This window comes from Genypterus blacodes, unplaced genomic scaffold (assembly GCF_046128005.1).
Source record: "Genypterus blacodes isolate CSIRO-AG114 ecotype Tasmania unplaced genomic scaffold, CSIRO-AGI_Gbla_v1 ptg000133l_1, whole genome shotgun sequence".
In the NCBI taxonomy this organism is placed as follows: Eukaryota; Metazoa; Chordata; class Actinopteri; order Ophidiiformes; family Ophidiidae; genus Genypterus; species Genypterus blacodes.
This window is the reverse complement of record NW_027466935.1, coordinates 7,731,706-7,741,760: the sequence shown is the minus strand read 5'-3', so window position 1 is coordinate 7,741,760 and position 10,055 is coordinate 7,731,706. Positions and strand designations below refer to the sequence as shown.

Below are 10,055 nucleotides of genomic sequence, written 5' to 3'. Positions count from 1 at the left end.
ACACACATACACACACAGATAATTCACAATTTCTTTATTTCTTTATATTCTTTATTGTAACTTTGTACAAAAACTTTCCCAAGAATTTCCCTTTCATATATTTGGTTTCCTATCTATTCTTTTATATTTATATTTTTCCAGTATGGCAATAATGTATTGCTTGTTTTGTTTTGTTTTCCATTGTTATAGAAATGCAGCGTCTGTTTGGCTCATTCCACCTTAAAACAACAGTTACAGCTTCTGGTGTTGCCTCCATACATATTAGCCCACGTGAACTCATAAGTCATATCTATTTATTTATATTCATTACATGTTGTCTTCGTGATTTCAACACATGAGTATAATGTATTGTCGTTTTTTTTCGTATTTCTTCAGTGTTTTCCTTTTGATTTTCTGATCGACTAACAGTCTTTGTTATTATTATTATTATTATGTAATAATTCACACTGTTACCTGTCTTTTTGGGGGGTTTTTTATTCATAAAGTTATTGGAGAGAAAAAAACACACGCAAAAGGAGGCAGAGCTTTGATCGTGGGTGTTGAAATTTGCATCCAGTGGGAGGGACGTGACAGTGGGGTTATAACGTTGAGTTTTCCGGAACATCGGCGCTCATTCCCGCTCCTTTCAGGCTCCTTTCGCTCCACTAAACGGCTTCCAGCTCAGGTAAACTCCGTCTCAGCGTGGATCTGTCATGTTTTCCGTGTGTTTGCTGGTGTTAACGCACGACAGAGCGCAGCAGCTGTGTATGTGTGTGTGTTGTGTATGTTCAGGGTGTGACCAAACTCCACTTCACCTTAACAGCCCAGACAGCGCCCTTCTTCCCGAGTTTATGTTGAAACTGAAGTTGTCTTTATGGTCTACAAGTTATTATTAGACACCGTGAACGTCACACAGAGCAGGTTTGATGGGTTTCTTTGTGTTCAACTCCCAGTAAAGGAAAACTTTCACATTTTGCAGCCGTTGCTTAATCCAACTCGTTTTATCTTTTTTATTGAAGTTGCATTTGACGCGATTGTGTATCGCACTTGTATAGTATTTTGTCTCGTTGTATCATTGCCACGCATTCTAAGTGTATTATTTAGTTTTTCACTCATCGGCTTCTGTCTACACGAAACTTCACACCATTGTAGTTTGTTTTACACTCTGCCATGTTTTGTTTTCTTACACTTTTCTTTTTAATTTATAACAAGAAACAAGCGCCAGGATGCGTCATAATGCATATATATAGCCGGCATGTTATTCTCAATATGATGAAGTTTTTGTAGTGACCCAACAACAAACTAGTATTTTATTCATGAAGAAGAGGAGTTCACATTCTTTACCTGTAGTATAAACTGTTTGACAGTGCATAAGGTAAAGGCGTGTGTGTATACATGACAGTAAAGATGTGTGTGTGTATACATGACAAACCCCTCAGGCGTGGCAGGTGGACATACACACATAAGTGTCTCCAATGTCAAACTTAACAACTTACCAGGAGTCAATTTTCTTCACTTTTGTATCATTTTTCATTCATAGCTTGAGTGAGATATGCAATGACTATTTCAGCAGTAATTTGATCTCTGGAGGCAGGGAGACGGGTAGAGTGCCTTGGCTCTCCACGGAGTAATCACAGGTGCTTCCAAACAGGAGATTAAGGTGATTAGTTCCGGGCATGTCGCCTCAGAGAAAACAAAAGGGAGTCCGGTGCCACATGAGTGACTGAAATGCTCTCTGAGGAGATGAAATGCAATATTGATCAGAAGTTAGTTAGGGTCCTACCCCATCACCTGACGCTGCAGGTCAGCTCTCCTGTGTTATAAATAGACCCTATGTGTGTGTGTGTGTGTGTGTGTGTGTGTGTTTTGTGAGGTGATGTGTGATGGTGTGTTTGATGCACCTGTGTTGTTCTTTTGTAGCTTTCCTGGTCTCCAGTTTGGACTCCCCCGCACACACACACTCCTTCTATCATGGCAGCGGTAAGTTTCTTCTACCTGTTAACAAAGAGAACATTTCACATTTGCATGTATTTGCATCATCAGGTGAATCTATAGTGTATCTTGGGTTTGGCTGTTGTATCTCAACAACGAATTCTATCATTTTTATGCATATGTCTAATTTCTGTATGGTCCAGCTTGGAAACCGTGGAACTGTGACCGAGGCGTCGGGTTTCAACGCAGAGGAAGACGCTCAGAAACTGCGAGAAGCAATGAAGGGAGCCGGTGAGTGACCTCTTCCTCACAAACGGCCAAATGGATCTTTGCACCGTATCATTAATTCATATATTCATCCACGGAAAATAACAAGCCATTCTTTCTCCTCCTGGGTTCTCTTCTCCTCTCCAGGAAAGTTCCAGACTAAATGTAGTGGCACGTTGGTGTTGTCATGGTGTTTTGACATTTTTTTTTCTATTTTTGCACTCATCTGTATCCGTGTACTTTGCTTCACCTTTACCCCCTCCTTTCCGCTTAGATGGGAAGGAAAATGAACTAACACGTATGATCTGTCTGTATGTAGACAAAAAGCATCTGTGAGTTTGTAACAAATCCCTCGTCTCCTTTCTCTGTCAGCGATTGTTTTGGTCTGGAATGTTGATGCTGTTAGGGTTTACCAGCGTAATCATCTTCCCCTGACTCCAGCTTGAGCTCGATTGTAAACACATGGTTGCTATGTCGACGCTGACAAACAGCTGTGTGCTGCCTCCTCTCCAGGGTCGCGGCGTTCATCCATTCTACATCCTAAACACGATACAACACAGACGGAACTCCTTCTGTCTCTCACTGTTCGGGCGAAAGCAACGCTCGATCATTACAGTTTGACATTTTGGAAGAAGCTGGTGGTGTTTTTCATGCTGATCAAATGTTTTTGCAGGCACCAATGAGGCAGTCATCACTGAGGTCCTGGCCCACCGCACCAATGCTCAGAGGCAGCGCATTAAAGAAGCCTTCAAACAGATGGTGGGGAAGGTGAGAGATACTTGGTCCAATGTGAATCAACAATGACAACACAAAAAGCAAGCAAAAACAGAAGACAGACGATTTGGGGAAGTGAAAGCAGAGGCTGTGGGAATCATCAGCAACTTTGTGTGTGTGTGTGTGTGTGTGTGTGTGTGTGTGTGAGATCCTATATTGTAACCTCCTGTTCCAGTGTGTGCTTTCTGTTCATTTCTCACTTTAGGCGGGGTTTTGTTTCCGTTTCTGTCTTATCAGAAGAACGCCAACAGAAGTCAATGATTAAGTCAATGATTAGTAATTAAGAGGTGACAACTCCACCTGTAAACAAAGGAAGAAGAAGCGTCCTTCCTCTTCACCTTCCTCACAGGGAAATGTCTCGTTTTATGAACCCCTAATTGAAAAGTAAACTCAAACCTCAGCGGAACAGAACCTGCTAACTGCTTCTTTGTTTCTTGATAATCCACTTCAATATATTAACTCAAAGGGAAGTCTGAGGAGTTTGTTGTACGGCTGTAAATTGATAACAGACTTCCCACAATGCAGTGTTGTGTGAGATGTCGATAAAGAGAAGTGAATGGGCCGTTGAGAGGCGGGGAGGGGAGGTGGAGCAGCAGGGAGGGCAAAGTGTGCAAACGGAATCCTGTTGGGCAGAAAGAGTGAGTCACAGTGAGCGTGTGGTCACAGCAGAGACTCCCCTGCTCACACAACCGTCCAAGAAAACCACGCCCTCTAGTGGTGGAATGTGTGAAGTCATGCCTGGCAAGAGAGAGCCTGACACGAAGACATTATTACATCACTATAGCTGCTTTAAGTGTTGCTTGGCCCTTAGTGATTTTACGTCCGTATCGATCGTTGGACCGTTTCTCCTCGATTGATTGATCCCGTTTCCCTGCAGGACCTGGCCGACGAGCTTTCCTCGGAGCTGAGCGGGAACTTCTGCAGCGTGGTTCTGGGCCTGCTGATGCTGGCGCCCGTGTATGACGCCTACGAGATGAAATATGCCATGAAGGTCAGAGTCTTTGATGCTTCTCTCACAGCTGCTCGTCCATCATCTGAGAAACGGATGGAGTGTGTCCTTTCCCATCCATCCCACATCTTTCGCTTTTTTTTAACACACTGATCACAGGGCGCCGGAACCGAGGAGGCCGGTCTCATCGATATTCTCGCTTCGAGGTCAAACGCGGAAATACAAACTGTCACTGCATTCTACAAGAAAGGTATGAATACAGTGTTTAGCATGAGGTCACAGTGTGTGTGTGTGTGTGTGTGTGTGTGTGTGTGTGTGTGTGTGTGTGTGTGTGTGTCTTGTGCGTATATGGCTCACGTATGATATCTGATATTGTGTCTCAGCGTTAGAGGATCTGTCCTTTGCTTGAATATGTAATGACATCGCCTATTAGAATACAATGGCACCGCATGAATAATTCATAAAAGCCTGAGCTGCTCTCCATATATGTGGCGGTAAATTGTTTGTGTATTTGTTCTTCTGTAGCCGCAATTACAACAGTTTCAAAGTAGTTTCAAAGTGTTGCTCCGTGGTCTTTCCTGCGTCTTTCCAACTATTAATTTGTCCGTGGCAGAACATGGGAAGACTCTGGAAGACGCCATATGCGGCGACACGTCCGGAATGTTTCAGCGCGTTTTGGTCTCTCTTCTCACGGTGAGCAAACGCAGCAGGACGCAGTGTGTGATGTACAGCGGTGTGCTAGTGTCACACATGAGGGGAGATGCACAGAAATATAAATTACATTCATTTGCATCTGGATTAAATGATTTGTTTGTTTTCAGGCCGGCCGGGATGAAAGCGACAAAGTGGACGAGGCCTTGGCGGTGCAAGATGCCAAGGTAGGAGCTCGTGTGTTTGCATTGCAAGTGTAGGCCAGGGCGTGTTTGTGTCATGACTGGCAGTGTGATGACTTTGCGTCTTTACATGCTGGCTGCAGGACATCTACGAAGCAGGCGAGGCTCGATGGGGAACGGATGAGGTCAAGTTCCTCACTGTGCTCTGCGTGAGGAACCGTAACCATCTGCTGCGAGGTGAAACCCTGTTATTGCGCTTTGATATCCGTTCTGCTGGACGAGAGGTGTAGAAAGTGATTTTGGCGCCCTCCTGTGGCGGCTTTAAGACTCACTGCTCTTATTGTTTCTTCATTCAGTGTTCGAGGAGTATCAGAAGGTCTCCGGGAGAGAAATCGAGGACAGCATCAAGAGAGAAATGTCCGGCTCTCTGGAGGAAGTCTTCCTCGCTATAGGTCTGAGTCTTCAAGCAATTTTGACACATATAAATGTACAGTTTGCCATGTTCTGTTGATGAATAAAAACCTTAGAAGCTGAAATGAACACGATCAGTCAGAAACAGATATTCCAAGGAGAAGAAGACTTCGTCCATCCCTTGTGTGTTGTAGTTGCAGTTGTCCAGAATCTATAGGCCTTGCATCTGACGTACTGGAACTCGTGTTGTTTGCTTTGCAGTGAAATGCATGAGGAGCAAGCCGGCCTTCTTTGCAGAGCGATTATACAAGTCAATGAAGGTAAATATCTGATGCTTGTGAGGACAGTGATGATGATGAACCGTAAGGAGATTCACGTACTGCTTGTGGTGAGAGGTTTAGAGCAGAATGAATACAATCTGTCTCTTTGTGTGTCTGATCAGGGCCTGGGCACCACAGACAGCGTCCTCATCAGAATAATGGTCGCCAGGGCCGAGATCGACATGTTGGACATCAAGGCGCAGTTCCTGAAGATGTACGGCAAGACTCTGTACTCCTTCATCAAGGTGAGACGCCGAACGGAAACGCGCCGTCCGTCCCAAAGACCTATATGAAGTGATGATGCCTTCACTGTAATCTTCTTCGTATGATCTTCCTCTTCTTCTGCAGGGAGACACCTCTGGAGATTACCGCAAAATCCTTCTGGAGCTGTGCGGAGGCGAGTAGAAGGAACCTGTCAACAATATCCAGCAATTTTCTCACTCTGCAAACCAAATCCTGAGCTTTTCTAAAGGACGGCCGCCGTTATCTCACCTTTCTGTTCTTCCTTGGCCTTTGCATTTCACCGTCTGACTGTAGTGCCTTATTTCACTGTTTTGTTATGCTCATTAAACCAAAGACCAGTGACCTTTTACGCATGATTGTTTGTTTTTTTATCGATTCTGCATAAAGTTCTTGTTAATGGGACGAGTTAGAGAGCGAGCGATGCCGTTCACATCTTTAAGAACACAAGAGATGGATGTTCTTGTCACTGCACAACATTTTCATCACAGCTCAGCTCCGTCAGTCAGGCCCATTTGTTTAATTGGTAGCAATTCCTCATTTGTCGTTTCAGCCCCGCATCATTTGAGTTAATTAGGTAAACAGGATGCTGGCTTGATTTGAAAGGCAGTAAAATGGGCTCTAATCAAATTAAGCAGGATGCCCCATAGCTCATATAAACTTACAGCCCCATTTCAGACCGTTCAGTCCATTCTGGGGATTAAATTACTTTGGTTGTTCTCCAAGGTGGCCGCTAGGTGGCCCTAAAGCATCTCCATCATCTCTCCAGGACCGTGCAGTACATTGGTGGATCATAAATCATGTTTCTCCAATTAATAAAATACAATTCATACCTTTCTGTATTCGTTGGGATTCCCCTTGTAGATTCTTTGAATGTAGCACGCAGGAGAATGCAAACTCTTCAGCAGTGAATAAGCACAGATTGTTCTAAGTCCTTTCAATTTTACCACTTGCCCTCTGTGACCCCCTCCGACTATGAAAGCACCAATTAGTGTTCATGATGGTTGGCGGTTGAGTGTTATCACAGCCATCTCTACCCATCATTTCAGAGAATTACCACTTAACTACTGATTGAAGCTTACAGTATGTGTGTCATGTATGTATGAGGCACATGTGGTGCATTAAAGTGTGCCAGAGCTTTAGCACTGGGAGGTAAAGCGAGGAAAGGTTCAAGCTAAAAGGGGACGCATGTACATGTATGTAATGTGTCAATATCAGCCTTCTTCGTCAGATATTACTTGTATTTAAATGTATGTGCAATAAAGATGCACCTTGATGTTTACCAATGCAGTTTCTGAGTTAGTAAACAAGAGCAGAAGAAGATAATAAAAAGAAAAGGTCAATACTTCAAGCCTCAATCTGAAAATTCAATACAGGAAATACAATTTGTGTATTTCAGGTTATAATGACAGCTTGTTCATATCCGTTCCCACATCCCTCTTAATGGCTTCAAACATTACCATGGCAACCACAAGTTACGAGCACAGCAAATGCCAAAGGAACCACGTGATAAGTTTGCTGGCAGCAGGTTTTGCTTGGAATCCGCTTTAAACAGGAAATTTGAAAATCACAGTTGGATAAGTTCACAGTTTGATCGACTGGTGACAGAACACTCGTTAACGCTCATCCAATCAAAGCCACAGTCTGCCTCAAGACATAAAAGCTTTGATTGTGTCTCATCCTTCTGATTCTCTTTTCATTCACTGTAATGACTCACCACTTTAAAGTTTAAGCAAATTGAAGAGGAAGTGAATGAAGAATGAAGATGTGGACTATGTACAAGATCTTCAGGCAAACAAACAGGAAACAGAAAGTTCATCAGTTCTACATCCAACCAGGAGATGCCTCTGATTTCACATTTCAAGGCATAAAACGGCCTTCAAAACAGACAAGCATCGCACTGAAGCCAATGACATCATCTTTGCATACGCACACCGACACACACAGGCGATAAGGTCACCAGGCGTCGACGAAGTTCAAATTAAACAAGAACCGTATGGAGTTCTTTGTCCAGGTTGTAATGATTCTGCAGCGTGTGTGAGAGAAGTGAGGGAACATTAAAAACACCTTTCTTCCACTCACTTCCACCTTTTTTCTCGAGAACAGGCACCAACATGACAAGGAAAATCACGCCAGCGTCTCTTTTCCTGATGTCTAACACCAGCTTCTGATTAACCAACGATTTACAAACTGCAATCCACCAATCAACCAACCAAACCGTCAGAATACGTGTGAGGTTTGACAGCTGACAAATCACGCAACTGGTTCTTTAATCAAGAAGGTTTGGCTTTCTTGACAGCCATTTTTGTTGACACGGCGTCTTACTTGTTATTATGACTCTTTGGCTAAAGAAACAACATCCTGTCACAGGCTCAGATGCTCATGAGCAGAGTAATAAGCATGTGTCATCTCCTCCACGCTTCCTCCAAATAGGAGGTCCAGGAGTTTTCTGGAAGATTCTCATAATGATCCGAGTGGAAATCTTCACACAGCAGAGGAAATCCAGGGGGAAATCCCTTTCCATACTGTACATGAATAAAAAGAGAGAGAGCAAGTGTGTGTTTTTCAATGACTGGCTGCCTCAGGGAGTGAGCAAGTGAGTGACAGGCGCTACTGATAGCCATGGAAGCGTCCATACGTGTGAAGCCCTAAGCCGAGCAGGAACATTCAAACACAACTTGGCTACGTGCAAACAGAGACAATATGAAGGAGAAGGATTACTCCAAATCCCAGGAAAGCTGGTGGGATGTTCAAGCGTACGTAATCCTTTCTTTGTCCTTGTTGGTAAAAGTGGGGAATGACAGTGATGGCGTGGTGTGATTGTGAGCCACAATGTAACAGTGTAAAAATCCTAATAGCCTGGAGGTTTTTAGTTCTACTGCTAACATTTCAACTCAATCCTAATGAAAATAATTGCAGGGTCCGACGCTCAATTCGATTAATCACTCAGCATGTGTGTGTGTGTGTGTGTGTGTGCGCGTGTGCATATGCGTGTGCGTGTGTGTGTGTTAGGGTTACTACTTGCAGAGAATAGCAATTGGCTTTTCACTGCGCGATGTCGAAGAAAACAGAAATAATCAAACATTTCAGACATTAGTGATAAGAATTCAATACTGACTTGTTTTATCTGTGATTATTGGTGATAAGCTTTACCCGAACACAAGTATTTCTATCATGTGCTTGTCTGAAGATCCCTTTTGCTGCATCTGCAGCATGTCTGGTGAAAGTAATCTCCTTATACGACTTGTATCATCATATGTTCTTTGCAGGTGGTCTTGGTGAAAGGATTGGAGGTGTCATTTCTCATATACCACGTCTTGTCAAACCTCTGATTTCTCCTGGATCTCGCTGCTCGCTTTCCAACCTCCTGCTGATCCTCAAGCTCGGTAACACAAAAGGCAGCAGCACCATTTTCATCCATAATGCATCATGTCGCCGTAAGATTCCTTTCACTCCTCTTATAGTTAATAGAAGAGAACGTTTTTGATTGCGCTAAAAAACCAACCTTGTGCAGAAAGGTGCCTTCATGCTGTCAGCTTTTACTTTGTGGACTCTGCTTGCTGCTTCCAGCACACTTTCCACTACACTACACACACCATTGTCTCCAAGGTGTCTCTTCTTCATCATCTTCAGAGAGAAACTCACGCTGGTGCTCGCAGGAACACAACTGAAATGATTGGCTTGTGGTGGGTGGATTGTTTCCAGGAGGCTTAACTGCTGCCTGACTTTCAGTGAAAAGGTTATCTAAGTCATAATATCCAGATACAGAAATACATAAATATATAATGGTTCATAATAGTGCAAGTAAATGGCAAACCCGTAATGAAATAAAAAGCTATCGTAAAATTCATTCTATCAGGATAATGTTGGATTTGTAGGAAAAACTAGTGCTCAATCACTTTTTAAATATTTCCATTGTACAGCTTCTGTCACTCATTATAACTTTGAAACGTCTCAATAGGGTTTAAAGGGAGAGAGCGCCTGCTGCAAATGAACCTGCACACACAAAGCAGATAAATAACTAATCACTTGTCAGATGGTGACCTCCATCTCTAACAGCAGATCAATAATGGCACCCACACACACACACATACACACACACACACTATCATCAGCCAGGAAAACCAGCTAATCAATTGAACATCAAACCGTTTCTATCAAGTCCAACCTGGAGATTGATGTGTGTGTCTGATGGTTGTGCAGATGTGATTTGTGACTCATCTGTCATCTCTCGCTCTGTCTCTCTCTCTCTCTCTCTCTCTCTCTCTCTCTCTCTCCCCCTCCCTCCCTCACTCCCTCTCTCCTCTCTCCTCTCTCAAAAACAGCCCCTGCCACAGCTCACGCGGAGTG

The 10,055-nt window shown here is 43.5% G+C and overlaps 1 protein-coding gene across 1 annotated transcript; it reads left to right on the top strand.

Annotated features, from left to right (window-relative positions):
* The first annotated feature begins 510 nt into the window (after positions 1 to 510).
* On the top strand, positions 511 to 6,057 carry anxa4 (annexin A4). The gene is made up of 13 exons (XM_076164109.1): positions 511 to 664; positions 1,900 to 1,959; positions 2,115 to 2,202; positions 2,852 to 2,946; positions 3,830 to 3,943; positions 4,061 to 4,151; positions 4,515 to 4,594; positions 4,723 to 4,779; positions 4,878 to 4,971; positions 5,091 to 5,186; positions 5,407 to 5,465; positions 5,588 to 5,710; positions 5,814 to 6,057. Exons 2-13 carry the CDS (start codon positions 1,951 to 1,953, stop codon positions 5,868 to 5,870), a joined length of 963 nt encoding a protein of 320 aa, XP_076020224.1. The 5' UTR covers positions 511 to 664; positions 1,900 to 1,950; the 3' UTR covers positions 5,871 to 6,057.
* Positions 6,058 to 10,055: the final 3,998 nt, after the last annotated feature.